Consider the following 24,620-nt stretch of genomic DNA (forward strand, 5'->3'; position numbering starts at 1 on the left):
CGGGAGAGCTGCGCTATAGACTTACCCCAAGAGGCCTGAGGATAGTCTTTTCCACATTTTTAAAATTTAATAACCACATGATTAGAAGAAGCATTTCACTAGAGCTTTAACACATTCAATAACAATTTCCAGAGCAAGGATACATCTCTTTCAAAAGTAGCTGTAAGTTTTTAGGTTCATGGTTGAATTAATACAGTTATACAATATTGAACTCAGTATAGACCCTGTAAGACATAAAATTGAATGAGTTTTTAACCTTTAAAAAAGATCTCCATTTCTTTTTAAAACATGCTGTTTCCTACAGACTCATTTTTAATGTTACTAACACTTAGATATTTGCACATGTGTCTCTAATCTCTATGTATCTGATTATTGCTAGCCACAGTCAGTTACATTCAGATCCTTGGCATCTGAGTATGGATCATCAGGTAGATTTCAATGGTAATGTTTATCACCTCTACTAATTAACATGAAGTAAATTTTTATGCTTCCTCCTCAAATATGTCTTTTTTGTAATTTGTTGATTTTTCTGTGTGTATATCATACAGAACATCTTATTTATCTATATACCCACTTCCCAAATGGCACTCCCCCATAGCTTCCCCCCTCCTACATACTGGAGCCCATATACTCCGTCATCCCTGTTACTGTCCACTATGTTGTTGACACCCCCAGCCATTCTCCAGTGTTTGTCCATCTGCTGAATCTAGTCAGCCTAGCTAGAGATCCTTGTTTTAGGAAGATCAGCTGTTCCTCATCTAGCAGCAATCAGTTGTCAATATTCCTTTAGATAAGATTGGGGTCTGCTGTTCTTTTTCCCAGTTCTATGCTGGGTTACTGTCTAGGAGTCTCTTGCGCCACCTTGGCCAATAACTCAAAGGAAGGTATCTCCCGTCTGGCATTGTTTCTTGCTATGTAGCCTTTAGCTATACATGTGGACTCTTAAAGAAGTATATTGACCCCTTTAATCTTTGGTTATACTTTCCTTTTGGGTTTTTAAGACCCTACAGTTGGCCCAGATAAATCAATTTATTCTTACTCTTAAGGTCGTTTGAAGGTCTGTTCCTCAGGGGTCACGTGGGCTTTTACCAGTTCCGTCTAGGTGAAGATCAGTCAAAGGTCCTGCTCGACCATGGCTGGGTTTGCTTGGAAGCATGGAAGAAATGTTTCCTCTATGTTGACCCTCCTCTTTGTAGACTGGACACTGGTTCAAGTCCATTTCGTTGGGTCTCCATGGCCTCCTTGATCAAGAGGACAGGTGACTCACCACAGTTACAGGACATTTTGAGAGATGCTCATAGTCCCCTGGAACTTAGTCGACCCAGGAAAGGTGCTGGCACCAGGACGCCAGAGGCTTTGCAGCCCCAGAAAAATAGAGTTTTAATTTTTTGCATTAGTAGTGGGACGTATACTTATGGGAGAAAAGGCATATAGGAAGTAATGGAATTCCGCATAGAGTCTGTAGGAGGTGAAATGAAACTTGTCTTCCCCAAACTAATAAAAGTTTTTTGCCATTCTTCTGAGGTCTATTAAAGTTGAAATTATCTTAAGATATAGAAGGATTAATATCAGTATCTTGTCTGATAAATTGGATGGTTCTGGTTCAGCCCTTTTGAATAAGTAATTCTTTATTGATTTTGAGTAAAAAATTGTTTTGGGGTAGTGGGTAAAAATTATCATTCTAAGATTGCTAAAGAGAGAGTGATTTGTTGGCCATATGAGTCTTTTGAATTAGTTATTCATCTATTTAAAACATCAAAGCAGCTCCTAAGTATATTAATGCTTGTCTTTGTGCTTAAACAAGGTACTTTTATGAATGCTGCCACAGAATGAATTTGCTGTTATGAGAACTGCATTACATATGCTGAGCACTAGATGGTGCTCATCAGGTAAAAAAGCAGCTATGAACAGGCACTTACAACTCATTTTTAAAGTACCAAAGGACTACATGTTCCTTTTTTTTTTTTTTTTTTTGGTCTTTTTGAGACAGGGTCTCCCTGTAGCCCCAGCTGTCCTGGAACTCACTATGTAGACCAGGCTGCACTTGAACTCACAGAGATCTGCCTGCCTCTGCCTCCCGAGTGGGATTGAAGGCGTGCACCACCACTCCCAGTTTACATGTTCCTTTTTAATACAGAAAAAAAATAAAAGAAAAAAGAAATTTAAAGAGCATTCAAGAGTAACTAAGGTGGCATTTGTTTACATATGCCTTTAGTTCTAGTTCTTCTTAAATGTTTTCTTCATAGTCTCAGCATTCCCTCTTCTTAATGTTTCCCTTTTTCTTTCTTTCTTTTTTCTTTTTTTTGGTCTTTTTGAGACAGGGTCTCCATGTAGCTCCAGCTGTCCTGGAACTCACTATGTGGACCAGACTGTGAACTCACAGAGATTCGCCTGCCTCCCGAGTGCTGGGATTAAAGGCGTGTGCCACCATGCCCAGCCTTAATGTTTCCCTTATAAATGGCTGTAATCTGCCTAATGGATATACTTACAGTATTTAACTAATGTTGATTATTTCTGTTGTTTCTAATTTTCATTAATAGAACAAATATGGTAAATTTCCTTGCAGACAAGTTTTTATATATATCTATAATTATGTAGAAGACTTCTTTAAAATAATCTTTTTAAAAAGTCTGTCTCTCTATATATGTATATGTATGTATATATGTATATATACGTGTATATATAGGTATATATGTATGTATACATACATATATGTATTTGTCTTTTTGAGACAGGGTCTTCCTGTAGCCCCAGCTTTCCTGGAACTTGCTATGTAGACCCGGCTGGCCTCAAACTCACAGAGATCCACCTGCCTCTGTCTCCCAAGTTCTGGGATTAAAGGCATGCACCACTACGCCTGGCTTAAAAAGTATATTTTTTAAGCCAGGCATGGTGGCAATCACCTTTAATCCCAGACCAAAAAAAAAAAAAAAGCCACTAAAAATTTATTTATGAATTATTCTTATTTTTTGTGTATGAGTGCATTGCTTGTATGTATGCAAGTGCACCAGGGAGATAAGAGGGTGGCATAACTGGAACTGGAGTTATGAACAGTTGTTAGCTGCCATGTGGATACTGGGATTTGAACCTGGGTCTTCTGTAAGAGCAGCCAGTGCTCTTAACTGCTGAACTACCTCTCCAGCCCCCTTTAAAATAATCTTATAAAAATATGTAAGTAATCATCAATCATAAAAGAAGTTAAAATGGTCATGTCTTATTACAGATTAGACATACTACTGCTAATATATTTATATGTAATTTGTTATACTTTAAAGAATAAACATATTCTGTATACAGACATTTATACTTTTTTAATTTTTACTTTTTGAGACAGGGTCTCCTGTAACCCCAGCTGCCCTAGAACTTGCTGTGTAGACCAGGTTGGATCTCATGGAGTTCCACTTGCCTTTGCCTCACTGCTGGAATTAAAGTGTGCACCACCACACTTGGCCTAGAAAGATTAAAAAAATTTTTTTGATTGATTTATTTTTATTTTATGTGTATGAGTGTTATGCCTGCATGTGTGTAAGTGCATCCATGTCATGCAGTGTCCGAGGAGGACAGAAGATGGTGTCAGATCCCCTGGAACTGGAGTTATGGACAATTGTTAGCCGCCATGTGGATACTGGCATTCGAACCCCGGTCTTCTGCAAGAACAGCCAGTACTCTTAACTGCTAAGCCATCTGTTCAGCCCCTGAGTTTTTAAAAACACAAAATCTACCTTGTTTTTCAAGTTGTTTCATTAGTCCTCAATGAAATTTAAACTAATTTTGTTCTTTAACAATTTCAGACACATACTACATATTGTCCACTTTTATCCTCTCCTCTCTCCAATCTCCCAACTTAAAATCTACCTTTCAAAGCCATTTTAAAGGCTGTAGAGATGGCTCAGCAGTTAAGAGTTCTGGCTGCTCTTGTAAAGGACCCGGGTTCAGTTCCCAACACCCACATGGCAGCTAACACCTCTCCTTACCTCCAGATCCAGGGGATCTGATGCCCTTTTCTGGCTTCTGCAGTACATTTGCATGCAGGCAGAAAGTCCTAACATAAATATAGAAACACTCGTAATACTCATAAACTAAAAATAGTTGTAAAGCCATTTTAAAATGTGCATTCACAGGGTTGTACAGCTATCCATATCCTTCATTTCCAGAACCTTTCAACCTTTCCAGAATCTATCTGAAACAGAAGTGCCTTGCAGTTTATCTATTTTTATTTTATTTTATTTTGTTTTTGATCTTTTTGAGACAGGGTCTTCTTGTAACCCTAGCTGGCCATATACTTTTGACCAGGCTGGCCTGGATCTCACAGAGATCTCCCTGCCTCTGCCTCCCTAGGGCTGGAGCCAAAGGCATGCTCAGCCATGCCCTGCTGACCCTTGCATTTTAAGTAGTGCTAACTCCCTTCCCATGCCTCCCGGCTCCTGGTAACTGCTGTGCTACTTTCTGTCTATGAATCTGCCTCCTCTAGGGACCTTATATAAATGAAATCATGTGATATATGCCTTTTTGTGATTGGCTTCTTTCACATAGCATAATGTTTTCAAGTTTTATCCTTGATATAGCTTGTGTCAGAATTTTAAGATTGAGTGGTATACATTGTATGTATATACCTCATCGTATAATGTTTAAAAATTTTTTTTTTGATTTTTATTTTGTGTGTATGAATGTTTTCCCTGCATGTATGTAAGTGCATCCATGTTGTGTAAAGCTGGTGGAAGCCAGAGGAGGACATCGGATCCCCTGAAACTGGGGTTATAGATGGTTGTTAGCTGCCATGTGGGTGCTGGGAATTGAACTGGAATCCTCTGTTGGAGCAGCAAGTGCTCCTAATTGCTGAGCTGTCTCTCTAGCTCCATCCTGTAATGTTTTAAAAACTTCACTCTGTCATATACAAAGAGTCTCCATTTCTCTTTAGCATTGTTAGATTCCAATTACCACTTTGATTTTTCTTTCTAGGATTTTTTTTTAAATTATAGAAACTATGTACATTTTGCTAAGAGGCTTTGCTAATACAGACATTATCATCAATTTACTAGTTATTTATTGAGTCCTGACCATGACCCAAGTGCTGGACTCATTGTTTTATGTGTATCTGTTTTTTCAGTTGGTTCTCAAATCTATTATTATTCCCATGTATGTGAAAACAGGCCTAGGATAGTTGTTATACAACGAAACACAGTGAATGGCTGGTAAGGACCAAATTGAAATCAGGTTTATAGAACTCTGGAGATGAATTCTATTGATCTTCATGTCACTGTCTCCCTTTGGAATCATGGATTGAGCTTCAAATAATGCTTTGTGTAATTACTTGATTATCTTTGAGAAAAGAATTCCAAAATTCTTGGGATATCATGTTTTCAAGATTGTCCAAAGCAGTAGGTCACCATTCACAGTTCTCATGTGCTTGAATATTGTTATTTATGATTTTGCCTGCAAATTGTATGTAATCTGTCTAATATTTTTACCTTACCTGAGTGGAGTGTGTTTTCCCCCCGGTTAGAGTTACTTCTCTGACTCATCTTAAAGTTTTTTTTTTTAAAACTTAAAAAAAAATTATTTATTATTTTTATTTTATGTGTAAGCGTGTATTGCCTACATGTAGGCTAGTACACCCGTGTCGTGCAGTGCCTGCAGAGGTCAGAAGAGGCTGTCAGATCCCCTGGGACTGGAGTTATGGACAGTTGTTAGCTGCCATGTGGGTGCTGGGATTCAAAACCGGGTCTTCTGCAAGAACAACCAGTGTTCTTAACTGTTGAGTCATCTCTCCAGCCCCTCATCTTAAATTTTTATAAAAATATGTTTTCTTACTTGATAAATAGGAAAGAGACATATTGAATTAGGTTATGCATATATGCTGAACAGAAACAGTGATAATAAATATTTTTTTCTTTGAGTCTTTAGTTCCTGGCTCTCTGTTTTTATTCTTTTTCGCATACTTTATGTACAGCTTTATTAAGAACACTGATTGTTCTTGCAGAAGACCCTGGTTCAAATCCCAGCACCCACATGGAGGCTCATAGTTCCAGGGGATTCACTATGCCCTCTTCTGTCCTCTGCGGGCCCTGCATGACATGGGTGCACTTACACACATACAGGCAATACACTCATGCACATAAAATTGAAAAATAATAATAAAGAACTTTTCAGATTGAAACAGTCCAATGTGTCATTGAGGTGAGGTGGGCTTGGTGTAGCATTAAACTGTCTTCTAAATTCTCTTCTAATTTTTCATCAGAGGTTTATACTGATGGCAACAAAAATAACACATCAAGCCATTTTATTAATCAAATAAACACCATGAAACTTTTCTTGGCTGTTTATTTTCTGAAATTGAAGGACCACATAAAGTTCAGTGTTTACAACTTGAATCAGAATCTTCATTTTCTATTCTTCCATTTATACCTTCCTTTGCAAAACGATTTTAGAAGGTGATTGAGTTTATCCAGGGTTGAGTACTTCTTAAATTGAAAGCTAAATGGCGGGAGATATAATAAGCATTATTTTAGAATATTAAAGTAAGGGGTTACAAAAGTTTTACCTCAGTTACACCCTTGATTGCTTTCTCACTGTGTTGAAATCTGAATTTTGTTATTTATTTATCGGTCTTTTTGAGACAGGGTCTCCCTGTAGCCCCAGCTGGCCTGGTACTTGCTATGTAGACTAGACTGGCCTCGATCTCATAGAGATCTGCTTGCCTCTGCCTCCGGAGTGCTGGGACTAAAGGTGTGCACCACCATGCCTGGCATGAAATCTGAATTTAAAGTTTTTAATTTCTTTTACTTTCTTGAAAAAAAGTAAATGTAATCTCATCTAGCACGGTAGTTGCTGAAGTTCTGACAGTTGTAGGCCTTTGATTTTGACAGTTACATGGCAGCATATAGAATTATCTATGAATCACTTGAATACAACACCTTTTTCGTTCTGCTTGATGCATCAAAAATTGCTATAAAAATTTATATGCAGTTTTAACCTTTGGCTTTCTGTTATAAATAGGCTCTTTTAAAATATTAACCTTCCTGTAGTTTAACCACTGAATGGACTGATTTTTGTTAGCTTTGTGAATGATTTCTGAACTCCCTCTTTGCTATAGTAAGGGGGATGTCTGAGAAATGCTTCCTTACTTTTCTGAATGCTTACTTGTTGCTTTACTCAGGCCATGTCTTAAACTGATAAACTGCATATGTATTAGAATAGGTACATTGTTGACTGAAAATGACATAAGTTTAAAGTGTCAGTTTTGAAGTAATTCTGTGGCAAAATCTTCAGTGGAAGGGACTTAGACATTCCCTGCATTTATTTTATAAACCTCATAATTGTAGTTTGTTCAGAAGTCTATTATAATTTTCCCCAACAGCTTTTTACCATCTGCTTTGCTGAACTCTATACATATGCTGGAGCACATATATGCTTCCCCCAAACAAACACACATAATAAATTTTAAGTAAATATAGTTTAAAAATTGGGAAATCACAGTATGTCCATTTGGCAAAAGAATGACTGACAGTAGCTTCCCCACTATGAACTTCTGCTCCTCCTGCCTCTACCTCCTGAGTTTTGGGGTTAAAGGTATGTGCCATCACACTCAGTTTATGTGGTGCCAAAGATTGAACCCATGCAACGTACATGCCTTATGCAAGTACCCAGTCACAGCTAATTCCTTGTGATAGAAAATGAATTGATAATCAAAGTACTTCTATATTTTAGAATATAAGACTTTTTTTAATGTTGCAATGTTATTCTACAACAAATGTGATTGTGGGTTTCTGTGTTAGTCACCATCTGCTGTGGAACCCATACCTGGCACCATTATGGAGGGCCAAGAACCTGTGGCTAGATAGGTCATAGATCCTAGGGGAGATCCTGTGACTGTTATTCTATTGAGTAGATAGTACTAAACTGACCCCTAGTGACATTAGTGCCTCTCTCAACCCTCAGCAGAGAAGCTTCTTTTTGCAGTAACAATGTTTAGACCATTCTTGAAGTTAAGGGCAGAGTTGTCATATTACAGGATTGTAACATGGAATTTAAGTCCAAAGAGGTTGTAAACTCTGCAGTGTGATATGCCCCATCCTTCATGTTACTTACTTTTTGTCATGTGTTGTGTGTGTGTGTGTGTCTGTCTGTCTTTCTGTCTGTCTTGAGGGAGGGAGGGAGGGAGCAAGGAAGTGGAGAGTGCTCCTTGGCAAGCTCTTCAGTCCTTTCAGTTTCATTGTGCATTGGATTTGGATGGCACAACAAAACTGAGATTCCTTTTTTATGACTGCTCTGTCCTGTGACTGTTGCTGCCAGAATGACTGTGTGGCCAAGATCTGAGAAGGTACCTGATACACTATTGGTACCTGATACACTATCATGTAGCAAGCAAGGATTGCTTCGGGGAGAGCCATGGATCAATATGGTTGTTTTTTTAGAGTTTACTCATAGAAGTTTGGTTATAAGATTATGAGTTTTAAGTATTTACCTCGAATGTCCCACAGTTTTATAATTGACCTGCAGGTATGAAGTTCATGTATAGAGTAAGTCTGGAGTACTCTGTATGGTACTAATTTGCTTAATCTGAATTTGTATGAATATTTGCTGCTTTTGCCCCTTTGTTGCATGTTTCCTGTGTCCCAAATCTCCTTCAGAAGCATTTGTTTTATAATTTGTCTTGGAAACATTGGCATATTTTTACTGTACCATTTTACTTCTGTTTACTGCAAATGATGACTTGTTAGTTAACTATGCCAGAACATCTGAGCTCATTTGTTTAACTAAAACAGAGCTGTGTGTGGATGCCTATCACCAGCAGCAGCAGTTACCAGGGCCCCCCCCCCCCGTGCCTACACTTCATTATGGCTCTAAATCAAGCAAGTGGGAAAGCAATTATTCTTAAATGTTCCAAGAAGTTTTAGAAGACTGGAGAATGGAGTAAGAGAGGGAAGAAATTCTATTACAATAATCAACTTGTTGGTTTTGGCAGAAATGTGTCTGGTTGATTTCCTTTATGAAAGTAACATGCCTGGAGTGGTAGCACACAACTTTAATCCCAGCACCCAAGAGGCAGAGGCAGGTGGATCTCTGTGAGTTGGAGACCAGCCTGGTCTACATAGTGAGTTTTATGTCAGCTGGGGCTACATGGAGACCCTGTCTCAAAAAGACAAAAAAAAAAAAAAATCATTTTGGCTTAGCCTAATGAGAAGGTGATGTAATGAAGAGACAGAAGCTGTAAAAGCAGTTAGTTTTCTTCATCAGTTTTTCTAAAATTTCCTTTTCCAAACCTTTCACACAGGTGTTTTAAAAAATGTATTTTATCATTCACTTGCATCAGAGAACCCTGGGGACTGGGGAATTTTAAACCAGCCATTTGGAGGTTTTGCTGTGTCTTAATGTACTGACTGAAAAGGTCACTGAGTAATTGTCAGTGGAGTCATTAGGCTTGAGAGCTGGTTCATGGACTTCTCATCTCAGACTTTAAAAAAAAAAAAAAGTTAAGGGGCTGGAGAGATGGCTCAGCGGTTAAGAATACTGGTTGTTCTTGCAGAAGACCCAGGTTCAAATCCCAGCACCCACATGGCAGCTAACAGCTGTCTGTAACTCCAGTTCCAGGGGATCCAGTGGCCTCTTCTGTCTTCCGCCAGCATTGCACCACACGAGTGCATTTACCTACATGCAGGCAATACGTGCATACACATAAAATAAAAATAATAAAATATTTTTAAAAAATTAAAAAAGTTAAAAATTTTTTTGCTATCTTTTTATTTATGTGTATGAATGTTTTGTCTGCATGCATGTGAGTACACTCATGTCATACAGTGTCTACAGAGGTCAAAGAGGGTGTTAGATTCCCTGGAACTGGAGTTATGGACAGTTGTTAGACACCATGTAGGTGCTGGGAACGGAACTCAGGTCCTCTGTAAGAGCAGCCAGGAAGTGCTGTTAACCACTGAGCCATTTCTCCAGCCCCTCATCTCAGACTTTTTTTATTTGGTCTATTTGAGATAGGGTCTTCTTGTAGCCCTAGCTGACCTGGAACTTGCTATGTAGACCAGGCTGGCCTTGAACTCATAAAGGTCCACCTGCCTCTGCCTCTGGGGTGCTGGGACTAAAGGCATGTACCACCATGCCCTGCTCATTTCAGACTTTGGTTGTTGGAATGTAACTTAAACTCCTTGGGTGCCGCAATTTGCTTATCTTTAGAAATAAAGCTTAAATGGTCCTGCTCGTTAGACACTTTTTCATGGAATTTAAATAATTATATAAATAAAAATAAGTAAGTATGTAATTAAAGTAATAGCTTCTAAAGTGCTTTGAAAGATAAAGGATTCTACAAATGAAGGCACTTATTATTTTAGCTGGGGGAAAACCGCATAACTATATTTTTAAATAATGTGGCCTGTACCTTGTACACTTTGTTTTTGAGTGCCTATCTCAAGCTTTCTGCTTCCTCTCTACCCTAGGGCCTGAAAGACAGGGTGCTCCAAGCTCTTTTCACTTAGTAATATCATATTGAGAATTAGAGCAAATTTTCTAACTACATTGAAAAATCAAAGCTTTTTTTATTGCTTACTATATGTTTCTTCTAATTAATTCCCTTGATATATTCATTTAACTGGCTAGCATATACATTTTTAGTATTGTGCTTATAAACTGCCTTTTTTCATTCTACAGTACTGAGTTGAAGCTCTTGGAAGAGGCTACCATTTCAGTCTGCAAATCTTTAGGTAAGATGGGGAGAGGAGAGGGAAACATTTTTTTTTCAAAAATTCTAAGAATTTTGGTAGTACAATATGAATTGAATTAATGAAGCTCTATTCTTGATTGTGATGATAATAATTATTTGTCTTCATAGCCTCACTGATACTGCTAGAATGCACGGTTAAGTCAGTACATACCATTCAGTCAGCACACACTGCATTTGTAGAGGTAGTAGTGGACCCTGCCAGGATTGTAGGCAATTGCCACCACCCTTGGCTTCCCCATGCACATTCTTTTAAAAAAATTTTTTATTTATTATTTTTATTTTATGTGTACGAGTGTATTGCCTGCATGTATGTGAGTGCACCTGTGTCGTGCAATGCTGCGGAGGTCAGAAGAGGGCTTCGGATTCCCCTGGAACTGGAGTTAAGGATGGTTTGTTGCTGCCATGTGGGTGCTGGGAATCAAACCTGGGTCCTCTGCAAGAGCAGTCAGTGCTCTTAACCGCTGAGCCACCTCTCTAGCCCCTCTTTTAAAGTACGTGTGTGCAAACCTGGATTTTAAAAGAATACATTCAAAAGAACTCCATCTTTGACACATTTCAAGAAATTAAAAAAATATATAGAATTCTATACTTGTGTTATGGAATTCAAGGTCACTGGGAAAAGACCACTCAGGCTCAAAAAGTTCCGAATCAGTCGAATCTATTTAGCTCTCTGAGCCAATTTTGAGAATGCCACTCTAACTGGGAGGGGATGGGAGCTTTTACAATTTTATTAAAATTTTAAAGAAAAATCCTCAGAGAGGCAAGCTGGTAACCTTGGCAGCTGCCTTGAGGAGGAGGATGGTGGGGAGAAGGAAAGAAAGCCATGAAGCCATGTAGGTTTAGAGTCTGCATGGAGATCAGACATGTGGCTGACTGGTAGCCACATGGCTGGGAGAAGGAAGCTTGAGAAAAAGTAAAGAAATAAAAGATGCTAGGGGCAACCCAAAGCCTTAAAGAAAGCATGTTTAAGGCTAGGCATGGTGGCGCACGCCTTTATTCCCAGCACTCAGGAGGCAGAAGCAGGCAGATCTCTGTGAGTTCAAGGCCAGCTAGGTCTACATAGGGAGCTGTAGGCCAGCTGGGGCTTTAGGGAAACCGTGCCTCAAAAAGAACCCTGTCCCCTAAAAAATGGTAAGGAAAGAATGGATTTCACAAAGTTGTTCTCTAACTACATACAACCCTCCCCCAAATTAAAAAAAAATCTTGTTTAGAAGTGGGCCTCTCCAGAGAAGAAGCAATACAGATGAGGAGGCTGGAAATAGAGATGTAAACCTTTACGCACTGAGTGGGACAACAGGACAGAAGCTGAAGGCCCACTCCAGAGAGGTCTGGATTAGAAAAGGGATATGGAGAAGAAAAGGAGAAATTATGCTTTTCTGAAGAATTCAGAAAAATGAGCAGACTTACAGAGACATGTCTGTGGCTGGGTCAAGAAGTTCTGTGCTAGGAGGTGGGATTCCAGACAGGAAAACTTTGTTATCTCATTAACGCACTAGCTATTCCACCCATCTACTTAGCATAACTTAAGGTGAACCTGCCTTCTTAGGGGTAGTCCTATGACCAGATGATTGACCAGTGAAACTGGAAATGTGGTTCTTTCAACAGACTAGAGATTTTGAAGTCTTGACCAGTTAAACTTAGGGGCTCTTTGCTACTTTAACACCAGGAGTATATGATGTGTTTCTCAGCTCTTTCTGGCTTCTGGCCCCCGGCTAGGGTAGGGTCTGAGATGGCTCAACATAATGTCTTACACAAAATGGAAGTACTCAGGCTACTACACCTGCATACAAACTCTCTTGGCAGCACAGGCCAGCATGTTTGAACACTTGCATTTCTGGTTCAAGAGCATTCATAACCCTGGCATTTGCATTTTTGGAAAACCATTTTTAATTTAATTTTTATTTTATTTTATTTGTATGAGTGTATTGCCTGCATGTATGTAAGTGAGCCTGTGCTGTGCTCATTTTTAAAACCATTGATCAAGGAACTGACTGCATTTGCTGCTGATGTGCTGTTGACTTTGGGCCCAACACAAGCTTTCTGAGCTTTTTATCTTCAGCAGTAAAGTTAAGGGTTTGAACTAAAGAGTCGGTTGAATTCTTAACTTTTGTGCTTCAGTGACTTGCTATATAGTCTAATAGAGATCTTATTTAGTCTGGTTCCTAGGTTATAGCTAAGGATTTGAGCCAGTAGATAAGGATGTGTACTTGAGCAAGTACTAGCTTGTAGGTAAGAATATATAAAATCATAGTAGTAGTGGTGCTTTTCTAGCTTGAGGTAGCACTTTCTACTGTTTGAGAATCACTTTTTAAAATTTTATTTTTATTTTATGTTTATGAGTGTATGGCCTGCATGTGTGTAAGTGCAACTGTGTCTTGCAATGCCTGTGGAAGTCAGAAGAGAGCATAGAATTCCCCTGGAACTGGAGTTATGGACGGTTGTTGCTGCCTGGGAAACAGGACCCAGGTCCTCTGTAAGAGCAGCCAGTGCTCTTAACTGCTAAGCCATCTCTCCAGCCCCATAGAATCATTTTTTGAGATTTGGAAATAAGACTAAGAGTAGCAGTTTCTTTCATTGATTATTTTCCTAATTAGATGTGAAATTTGTCAGTAGGATTGGTCTAGCAGCAATTTCAGTTTGACATTTGGTTTTATAAATGGCATGATATGCTCACTAGGATTTTATTTCTTAATGTTAAGTTTTTAAATGCTTTTCTTTTCTCTTGCAGTTGAAAACAATCCTCGAACAGGAAATCTTGGTGCACTAATTAAAGTCTTCCTTTCTAGAACCAAAGAACTCAAACTTTCAGCAGAATGTCAGAAGTAAGCTGGCTGATTGAATTGTGTTCAGTTTATATTTAGTGGTATGACTATTGTTTTTCATTTGATGGGGCAAATAGACTGTGATCTTTTGAAAAGCCCTGTGAAGAGATCTTTTTTTTTTTTTTTTTTTTTTTTTTTTTTTTTTTTTTTGGTCTTTTTTGAGACCAGGTCTCCCTGTAGCCCCAGGTGGCCTGGAACTCACTATGTAGACCAGACTGGCCTTGAACTCACAGAGATCTGCCTGTCTCTGCCTCCTGAGTGCTGGGAATAAAGGTATGCGCCACCACACTCGGCAAGAGATCACTTTTTTTTTTTTTTTGGTCTTTTTGAGACAGGGTCTCCCTGTAGCCCCAGCTGTCCTGGAACTCACTATGTAGACCAGGCTGGCCTTGAACTCAGAGATCTGCCTGCCTCTGCCTCCCAAGTGCTGGGATTAAAGGCATGCGCCACTACGCCCGGCTTAAGAGATCACTTTTTAAAAAAAATTATTTTTTTAATTTTATGTCTAGTGTATGGCCTGCATGTTTGTAAGTACAGTACCTACAGAGATCAGAAGAAGGCGTCAGATCACCTGGAACTGGAGTTATGGACAGATGTTAGCCACCATGTGGGTACGGGTACTAGGAACTGAACCCAGGTCCTACAAGAGCAGTTACTGCTCTTAACCACTGAGCTATTTCTCCAGCCCCCATAGATCACTTTCTTTATTAAGAAGAGGAAAGTAAAAGAGAGGTTTTTATTTTAGGATCTTAAGTTGTTGGCTTAAGATTAAAAATTCTGGAATTTGTTTGATTTCAGTATTTTGGTCAGTTATTAGAAATGTATTTGTCAAGAAGATTAATAGTAATACAATTATTTTTGATTTCAGTTTTTAAAATTATTTTTTGTTATAGTTAGTATAAAATGGGTTTCATTAGGACATTTTCATACATATTCTTGTACTTTGCTCATATTCATTCTGTTATCCTCCTTTGTTATTTAGTTATAAAAGGTACTTTCCCCTTATTATCACTGTTAATAGTTTAAATAATGAGTTAGATTATCTTATTCTGCATCTATGGCATTCAGCAGGAGCCTAATCGTTTATGACTTAAGCACTTACATTTTTTTTTTTTTTTGAAATAAAGTCACTCTGTAACGTAGACTGACCTTGAATTTCTGGCAGTCCTTCTTCTTAGCCTCCCAAGTGTTGGGATTACAGAGTGAACGCTTATAAAATTGTTTTTGAAGGGTAGTATTTTTTTTTTTTTTTTTTTTTTTTTTTTTTTTTTTTAAAAAAAAAAAAAAAAAAAAGAGGACGATAAATCTTTCACTGTGATATATCAAAATAACACTTTATTTACATTCTCTGTAAAGATGCTTTTGTTTCTGAGAAAGACTTTTTTCATATTTTATTCGTTATTTTTATTTTATGTTTATGAGTATATCACCTGCATGTGTGTAAGTGTGCATATGAGTACAGGTGTCCTTGGAGGTCAGAAGAGGGTGTGGGATCCTCTAGAGCTCAAGTTTCAGGAGGTTGTGAACCACCCTATATATGTGCTGGGAATTGAACTCTGGTCCTCTAGAAGAGCATTATATGTTCTTAACCTCTGAGCCATCTCTCTAGCCCCTGGAGTGTAATATTTTTAATATTATTCACTGCCCTGCTTATAAACAATTTATACTGAATATAAAGTTTTTCAGTCATTAATGGGAGTAAGAGGCATTGTATTGTGTTGCCACTGATGCCTGCCTTGGAATTTTGGTCAATTGCATATGTGTACACATTTTATGCTTCCATAGTTCTAGATTTCCTTTTCTTTAATTGCCTTCATGTGGGACAGTTGTAAAGTTAAGAACAAAGAGCAGTCATGCATGTAGGCACCAAAAACCATTTTTATTAAGTGAATTTACTATGTAAGATATACAAAATGAAATCTGAGAGAAAATGCAATAGATAATCACTGGCTCAATATAATTGTAAACCATTAAATGATATGCACATTGTTTTAATATTGTTAAGCAGGCTGTACAAAATATTCACAAATTATGGAGACATTGTAGACTAGAAATAAACTGACCATGCTTTTAACTAAATACTGATTTTTTTTTTTTGGGTCTTTCTAGCCACATCTTCATTTGGCAGACACATAATGCTTTGTTTATTATTTGCTGTTTACTGAAAGTATTCATCTGTGAGATGTCTGAGGAGGAGTTACAGCTTCATTTTGTGTATGAAGAAAAGTCTTCTGGCAATTACAGTAAGTGTAACACTTTGAGGGTGTTCGAGGTATAGCAGGTATAACAGATAAGGCTCTCATTTGAAGATTAAAGTATAATTTTGGTGGGACTGGAGAGATGGCTCAGCGGTTGAAAGCATCGACTGCTCTTGCAGAGGACCCGGGTTCAATTCCCATCACCCACATGGTGGCTACAAACCATCCTTAACTCCAGTTCCAGGGGAATCTGAAGCCCTCTTCTGACTTCCGTGGCATTGCATGGCATGGGTGCACTCACATACATGCAGGCAATACACTCATACACGTAAAATAACTTTTAAAAAAGTATAATTTTGGGTCAGCAAGAGGGTTTATTGTGTAAGGATGCTTGCCTCCCAATAATGTAATCCTGTCAACCAAATTCAGTCCCAGAACCTGGATAAATGTTGAAGGAGAGAACCTACTCTACAAAGTTGCCCTCTGATCTCCACATGTGTGCCATGGCTCACACACCCAAACATACACATCATATATACACAGTTGGAAACAAACATTGAAAATTCTAGTTTTTCTGTCACAACTTCCATTTTTCTCTTTCATGAAAGCCAGTAGGAGTAAGATCTTACTTATTTGACTTCTATATTAGTTGCTTGTCTTATTGCTGTGACAAAATATCTGACAAAACAAGTTAAGGAAAGAAGGGGCTCAAGAGTTTGAGGGTATATTCTGTCACAGTAAGGAAGTTGTGGAAGCAGGAGCATGAAGCAGCTACATTTCATCTGCAGTGCAGAAGCAGAACTAGATGCATGCTGGTGCTCAACTTCCTTTTTATTTGATTTGGCACCCCAGCCCATTGAGTGGTGCCACCCATTCAATAAACCTAGTTTAGAAACTTCCTCGTAGACATGCCCAGAGGTTTGTCTTCTAGATGAGTGTAGATCCTGTTGAGTTGACAGTCAGTATCACAAATCCATTCCTTGTCAGCTTAACACTCAAACATATTATTTTAAAATATGTTATTTTTATTTTATGTGTTTGAGTGTAGTACCTACATGAGAGTGCACCTGTGTCATGCAGTCCCCTCAGAGGCCAGAAGAGGGCGTTGGATCCCCTGGAACTGGAGTTAAGGACAGTTGTTAGCTGCCATGTGGGCACTGGGAACTGAACCTGGGTCCTCTGCAAGAGCAGCCAGTGCTCTTGACCACTGAACCATCTCTTCAGCCCCTCAAACACGTTATTTTAATCTTTTTTTGGTTTATTTTTATTTTGTGTGTATGAGTGTTTTGTTTACATATATGTAAGTGCACCCGTGCTGTGCAGTGCCTGCGATTGATAGAAGAGGATGTTGGATCCCTTGGAACTAGAGTTATGGACAGTTGTTAGTTGCCGAACTGGTTTTGGAAACCAAACCCAGGTCCTCTGCAAGAGGAAACAGTGTTCTTAACCACTGAGGCATCTCTCCAGCCCCCAAACATATTACTTTAAATTTTTATTTTATTTTGTTTATTAGTATGTTTATGAGGTGTGTGCATGAGTATAGGTGTGCATGTGACATGATGTGCTTGTAGAGGTCAGAGGTCAACTTTCAGGAGTCAGTTCTCTGCTTGTTTGTTTGGGTGTTTTGTTTGTTTTTTGAGACAGGGTTTCATTATGTAGAACTGGCAGGCCTAGAACTGGATATGTAGAACAAGCTGGCCTCAAAGTCACAGAGATCTGCCCTCCTCTACCTCCTGAGTGCTGGGAATAAATGCGTGCGCCCCACATACAGTAAGTCATCAGGTTTGTGGGACAAGTGCCTTTACCTGTTGAACCATGTTGTCAGCCTTCAAACATACCCCTTTTTAGCCATAACTTTCTGCCTCTTGTCCCCATAGGCTTATAGCCATTTCATTTTGCAAAATATATTCAATCTAACTTCAAAAATTCCGAGTCTTTAGTAGTTTCAATACTGTGTAAAAGTTCAGGTGTCTTCTGATCCTCAAGGCAGTACTTTAACAGTGAGCTCCTATAGTAACATAGTTCCAACATAGATAGCCATCAAATAAACATTCTCATCCCAACAGGAAGAAATGGAAACATAGCAGGGAAAGATTGAACCAAAGCTAGATAGAAACCATGCAAACATAAATCCTCTGGCTCCATGTCCAGCGTCTGGGGATTGTGATGGAATCATCTGGGCTCTACAGGACTTGAGTAGCCCTGTGCCTAAAACTCTACTTCTTGTATTATACATAATCTGGAATTTGGATTTTTATAAGTTGGATCATATGATGGGTGGGGTCCTGCCCTTAGTGCAGAACGTAAGTTTACTCCTTAATGGCACTAATCTCTTCAACAGTTTCATTGTACCCTCCTTTGGTTCTCAATATTAAATGTGCTCAAACTCCTTTCTTTGCCAAACTTTACATTTTTTTCATCTTTGTGCTCTCTGCTGCTGTAGATCTGATAAGAGTAGTAAGCAGTGGCCACTTCTGAAATTTCTTCTGCTAAACAAACTACCTTGTTACTTTAAAAAAAAATTTTAAGTGTTTTATTATTTTATGTATATAAATATTATGCCTGCACGTATCTAAGTGTAGCACATGAGTGCAGTGTCCACAGAGGCTGGAAGAGGGCATAGGTTCCCCTGGAACTGGAGTTATGGATGTTTGTTAGCCACTGTGTGGGTGCTGGGGACTGAACCTGTGTCTTCTGCAAGAGCAGCCAGTACTCTTAACTGCTGAGCCATCTCTCCAGCTCCTTTTAAAATTTCTTTTAAAAAATTAAATTCATTTATTTGTGTATGTGTATTTTTGTGTGCATGCCATTGTGTGCATATGGAGGTCAAAAGGACAGATTGCTGGAATGGGTTTTCTCCTTTTACCATATGGGTCCCAGGGCTTGAACTCAAGTCATTAGACTTGGCAGTAGGTGCCTTTACCTGCTGAGCCATCTCCCCAGCCCTCTAAAACTTTAAAATTCAGCCTTAGTCAGGTTCTCAGGACACAGATAGAATGAAGCCAGATTCTATAACTCTGAGTGGCCTGTAGCCTACTTCCTAATGTAGTCATTGTTCCCTTCTGGAACAGAGCTGGGCTCTGTTGTTGGCATTTGTTTTGGCATTCTGGTCTCCCAAACTCCCAACAGAATCTCCCATTAAACCCATTAAACTCTGCTCACAGAATACTAGGGCTTATTTACCCAAAGTTCCAAATTCTACCACATTCCTTCTATAAGCTTGTTCCAAAAGCCTAAGACCCACATGGCCAAGTTTATCAGCAAAGGCCCCCACTTCCAGTATCAATTTTTTAAAATTAATTACTTATCTTGCTGCTGTGACCAAATTCCCAACAAAAGCAATTTAAGGAAGGAAGGGTTATTATGGCTCACAGTTGAGAGTATAGCCCATTGCAAATTGTCAGGAACATGAGGTAGGCTATTGCATCTGCGATCAGGAAGCAGAGACAGATCTATCCTGGTACTTAGCTTACTGTATCCTTTTTATTCAGTTAAGGACTAACCCATGGAATGGTGCCACTCACATTTAGAATAGATCTTCCTCTCCTTAATTAACCCAGTCTAGAAACTACCTCACAAACGGGACTAGAGGCTTGTTGCCTAGGTGATTCTCAATCCTATCAAGTAGACAGTATTAACCATCAGAAACTTAATCCAGGATTTTGAGGCAATTAAATTAAATTGGTAAATGGAAAATTCTATATAATTTTGAAGTCTGTTATTCTAGGAGAGCAGTTTTGAAATTGTGTAGTTATTATTGTAATTATCTCCCGTGCCATTTATTATCTTTCATAGAGTTATTCAAAAATGATTTCCAGAACTTATGTTTTATGCGCTATTTTTTAGTTTTAAGAGACAAGTATGTTTAATTCACTGCTAAATAATATGGCTGTAGGTAAAATTCCTTCTGGGAGGCACAAACAATGTTCAGCCTCCTTTCTTGGTCCCTTTGATAAACCAAGGTTCAGTTTCTCCAAACTGAAGTCTGGGAAACCAGACAATTTATTGGACTTACTTACAGAGCAGTGGGTGAGGGTTTACTTACAGGCGTGTGGGTGCTCCCCCTCCCCCCAAAGCTGTACTGGAAAGTCTTCATCTAGGCATGGATTGTGACTTCCTAGCAGCTGTACAAATGGCGAGAGCCCCTCCTTGTAAACTTCCTCAGCTTAGGTATTCTTAGTCCCTCACCCTCATGCAACTAGGCCGACTCGTTGGTTGGAATGCATGGTTGACTCTCCCTGCCCCTACTTTCTTGTGGAAGGTCAACAGTCAACAAGTTTGTGATGATCCTAGGCAAGCAGGTTCAGCCAAGCTTGGGAAGAAGGCGTCCATAGCTTGCCAGTCGGAGGACAGTTCTATGCAACAATGACTTTTTGTATTCTTAAGTATATACTGGTGTATAAATAGGGCTTTTTTTCAGCATTGAGACTTGCATGTTAATTGTATAATTTTTTTTTTCCCCTTTTGAGACAGGGTCTCCCTGTAGCCCCAGCTGGCCTAGAACTCACTATGTAGACCAGGTTGGCCTTGAACTCACAGAGATCCACCTGCCTCCACCTCCCAAGTGCTGGGATTAAAGGCGTGAGCTGCTGTAGTCGGCAGAGAGTTCCATTTCTTATCATTAATTTAGTCCTTTATGAGTCTCTACTGATTTTTCACAGTTTGTAATATTGCAGTAACACTAAATTCACAAATAGGAATGAGGAAATGAGGGAAAAATGGAACCTCAGCATGCAGTGCCTGAAACCATCATTTATCAGCTGGTGTTAGACATATGAAAGACTGCTTAGGAACAGATAATAAGCAGTAGCACAAGTTGTTTGAAGACTGAATTTACATAAATAGAGGACCATTTGCAAACACTTGAGCAAAGTCAGCTGAAGCATCTTAGATGGCTTATTTCTACATTCAGCCTTTCTCGTCTGACTCTTGTTGGCTTTTCAGAGAAGCAGTCTTCATGAGAGCAATGTGACTGGTAGCTCTCAGATTATAATATAAATTGGTGAGAGTTTTTTTATTTGAACAGTTTTTCATGGACTAAGTCTGCTGTAGTAGCAGACTGTTAAAGAGAATTTATTTTATTCTATAAGAATAACTCTGGTATTCCATGCCTTCCAGAATTAATGAGAAGGAATAAGGCCAGCCTTGGCAAAACTATGAAGTACTCCAAAATTACTCCCATTTTGCCTTCAACCTGAGTTTTTCTTTCCTCTCTTTTGGTATTGTGCTCTGTACTTACCAAAGTAATTGTGATATTTATCTTGTATTTTGTGTCTCATAAATCCAGTACTTTAAATCTTTCAAGGTCTGAACCTGTGGCTTGTATCTCTAACCACTTTGGAGGGCTTCCTTCCATATGTGTCTACAGCTGCTGTTGTATTTGTTTGATCTTATGCTGAGGACTTCATTGGGGATATGCATTTGCTTCCAAGGAGACTCAGGGTCTATCCTGATGCCCCTTCAGCTTCTTTGAGGGTTCTTGGCTTCAGGTGGGTTCTCAGATTCAGGTTCCTTGTGTACTACAGTTGGAGGCATAGTCTCCTCAGAGCAGGCATTGTTCATACTGCCCTTTGTCCTCAGTGCTGTACTACCTTGGGTTTGCTTGATGCACAGCAGCTTACACTGCATTCAACTCAGTTTATTTGCTTGTGGCTGTTCTTTTCAGTTATTGTGTTGGGATCCATGGAGATTGGCTCTTCCTATGGAAACTAATACATAAAAATTGTTATTTTAGTCAACAGTTATGTACAAGAAGGCTTATTGGAGTAACTGTACTGTACTATATTCCCAGTACTGGGAAGGAAAAATACAAAGAGAAGGAATTTGAAAGAATTTATTAAAGAGGAGAAGAGAACACCATGCTAACATTGTAGAAGTTGGAAAATTGAGCCAGCCATGGTGGCGTATGCCTTTAATCCCAGCAGAGGGAGGCAGAGATAGGCAGATCTCTGTGAGTTTGAGGTCAGCCTGATCTACATAGTGAGTTCCACACCAGCTGGGGCTACAGAGAGACCAAAAAGACGAAAAAAAAAAAAAAAAAAAGAAGTTGGAAAATTGAGTAATGAGTAATAAAGAGCTTAACTGATCATGAAAGCTGAAAGCTAACTGCCTTTGGGGTTGAAGTACACTGAGAAAAGCCTCTTGCTCCAGAACTCTGGAAAGACCCACCAACTGGAAGCACCTCGTGTCTAAGAAAGCAGAGCACCAGGATTGCTCAAGAAGCAGGTTAGAGGCTGAGGTTCTCTACTCATCTACCCAGGCATCAAGTCAGGGGCAATCTTTCCCCACCTTAATTCTGGAGGCCTGTTAACTGTGAGGCTCTTGTGGCCTCCCTGGGCACAGTGAGGGGCTGGTCTCCTGGGAGCAAAAGGCAAAGGCTGAAAGTAGGAGTGTGGTCTGCCATATGGCTGCCAGCATGCTGGCTCTGGGGTTTTATCTTCTGCCAGGAAATGACTGGATATTTTTCTAGAAAAAGTTACCCAAAACAAGGCAAAGATTCTTATTCTATGTCCTCAAGAAAGCAGCTGGGAGCCCTCCAGGGGGAGCCACTCTCAGCAGACTACCTGTGCACATCAAGCTTCTAGTCAGCCTTTGCCCACTGGCAGGTAAATAGAGCCCAAGTAGTAAAGACAGCGAACTTGTAAGAGATCAAGAAACAGAGGAAAAAAATAACCTAAGATGAGAAATTTGTAGAAAAATCGCTAACTGTACCTCTCTACCACAACTTTCATTTCTGTTCTCTGACTTGGGAAGCCTTTTCAAAGTGTCTCTTGGACATTGCCCTTGTGATCCATGGTGTTTTTGATGAGCTCCATGGAGGTGACTCTGTCCCCTGTGAAGCTGGCTCCCCCCCCGCCCCCCACTGGCTGAGGAGCTCTGGCTGCCCCATCAGCAGGGTTTCACTGCCCACTTTCTCAGTTTGAACTGGTCCCCAGAGACTGGGGCAGGTAAACCTGACATTGTGCAGTAAGAACTGAATGATTTTAAAAAATTGAAATAAAAAACTTAATGATGTGATTTCATTAGTTATATGTAAGCAATGCAAACAAAACAAAACAATTCAATAATGGAAACGTGTGACTCAGAAAACTTCACTATAAGGGCAGCCTGTATAGCATGACAGGATGCCTGTCTCAGAAAAAAAAAATTAGCAAAATTAACAAATAAGCCTTATACTTGATCTTTGCAGAAAGCAAAAGCTCTTCTGGGAGCTCCTGAGTTGGTCTTGTAACAGGGGCTATGCTAGTAATACTTCTCCCTTTCTCTTTCTTTTAACAAATCATTTAAATTTTACTATCAGCAAAATCGGGAGGTGGTATTGCCCTTCATGGGTGTTAGGAACATTTCTGTTCGACCATAGTAATTACAGTTAACCAGAGTTATTATTGATTTAATTGGAATGGTCTAGAAAACAGACCCATAAATATTGTAATGCATTCAGATGTAGATCCATTTTACTTTTAGAAAGGAATGAGTTCATTTGCTTTTCTTTTTTATGATTAATTTATGTAGCCATTTTAGGATTTTGCTAATTAGATATTTAATATTTTAGAATAATTCCAATTAAAACTGGTAACAACATAGATGCCACCATGGTTTTCTGAATACAAGTTTATAATAATAAATAGAGTTACACGCCTTTTAAAAATAATATTGAGTCAGAGTCTTACTGTGTACTTATATATAGTTCAAGCTCACCATGAACTCAAGGTATCTTGTCTCTGCCTTCCAAGTCATAGGATTACAGATGTGTACTCACCACACCTTGCTGTGTTTTCTGTTAAGAAATCGATTTGTGGGGCTGGAGAGATGGCTCAGTGGTTAAAAGCACTGACCGCTCTTGCAGAGGACCTAGGCTTGATTCCCAGAAACCATATGACAGCTAACAACCGCCTGTTAACTCCAATTTCAGGGGATCCAACATCCTCTTCTGATCTCCATGGGCACTGCACGATACCAGTGCACTTAAACACATGCAGGCAATACACTCATATACATAAAATAAAAATAAGTACAATATTTGAAAAAAAGAAATAAATTTGCTCTGAACTTTTCAGGCACTGTTAACTCTGTTTCTGGAGTATGTTTCTGTTCTTAAGTTTTTAGTATTTGTTTTTGGCACAGCGTACTTTAGGGTAGCACTGAGAAACTGGCACATACACTTTCTGAGTGCTGAGAGAGCAGCAACAATTAGTTATTGGTCTTTTACTATTCCTTTTAATAATAGACCCATGTGTTTCTTATTTTTGTTGCTGTTTTGTTTCCAGTGATCAGTGAGTGGTTTTTCATTTTACTATTTTTTCTTGCTTCCTTTCCCTTCCTACTCTGATGGAAGACATTTGACTAGGACAGAATTTTGCTATTCTCTTCCTGTGTGCTAAATTTTGTCATTTAGACAAGTCTGGAATTATCTGGGAGATGGCTCTCTGGATTTACCTTTGGGGGGTTATCTTGGTTACATTCATTGATTTGGGAAGACCTATCTTAACTGTGGGTGGGACCATTCCCTGACAGGGGATCCAGGACTGTTTAAGTAGAGAAAGGGAGCTGAGAAGCAACATTGCATTTAGCACTCTTGACTTTCTGAATGTGAATGACATGTGACCAGCTGCTTCAAACTGAGCTAAAATAGGTCCCTTTTCCCCTTAAGTTGCCTTTGTCAGGGTATTTTATCACAGCAGCAGGAAAAGAAACTAAGATACTTTCTAAGGATAAAACTAGAGGGACATCTCAATACATGGTCTGAATGGGTGCTGAACAGCAATGAGGAGAGACTGCAGCCTAGCTGGGTGTAGATTAACAGAGCCAAAAGGAACCTTAAGATGATCCTGTCTGCCCTTACTCCTGATTGGGAAGCTCTAGGGACCAGAGAGA

The 24,620-nt window shown here is 39.2% G+C and overlaps 1 protein-coding gene across 1 annotated transcript in view; it reads left to right on the forward strand.

Moving 5' to 3' along the window:
• Dym (dymeclin) overlaps positions 1 to 24,620 on the forward strand; it is a gene marked incomplete at its 5' end in the record, with an annotated part of 409,766 nt that overhangs the window by 8,158 nt on the left and 376,988 nt on the right. Inside the window, 3 exons of the mRNA XM_008825888.3 lie at positions 10,654 to 10,706; positions 13,455 to 13,548; positions 15,658 to 15,791. Coding sequence (XP_008824110.3) covers positions 10,654 to 10,706; positions 13,455 to 13,548; positions 15,658 to 15,791 — 281 coding nt within the window. The remainder of the gene's footprint in view (positions 1 to 10,653; positions 10,707 to 13,454; positions 13,549 to 15,657; positions 15,792 to 24,620) is intronic.

This window comes from Nannospalax galili, unplaced genomic scaffold (genome assembly GCF_000622305.1).
Source record: "Nannospalax galili isolate Female #2095 unplaced genomic scaffold, S.galili_v1.0 scaffold169, whole genome shotgun sequence".
Lineage (NCBI taxonomy): Eukaryota > Metazoa > Chordata > Mammalia > Rodentia > Spalacidae > Nannospalax > Nannospalax galili.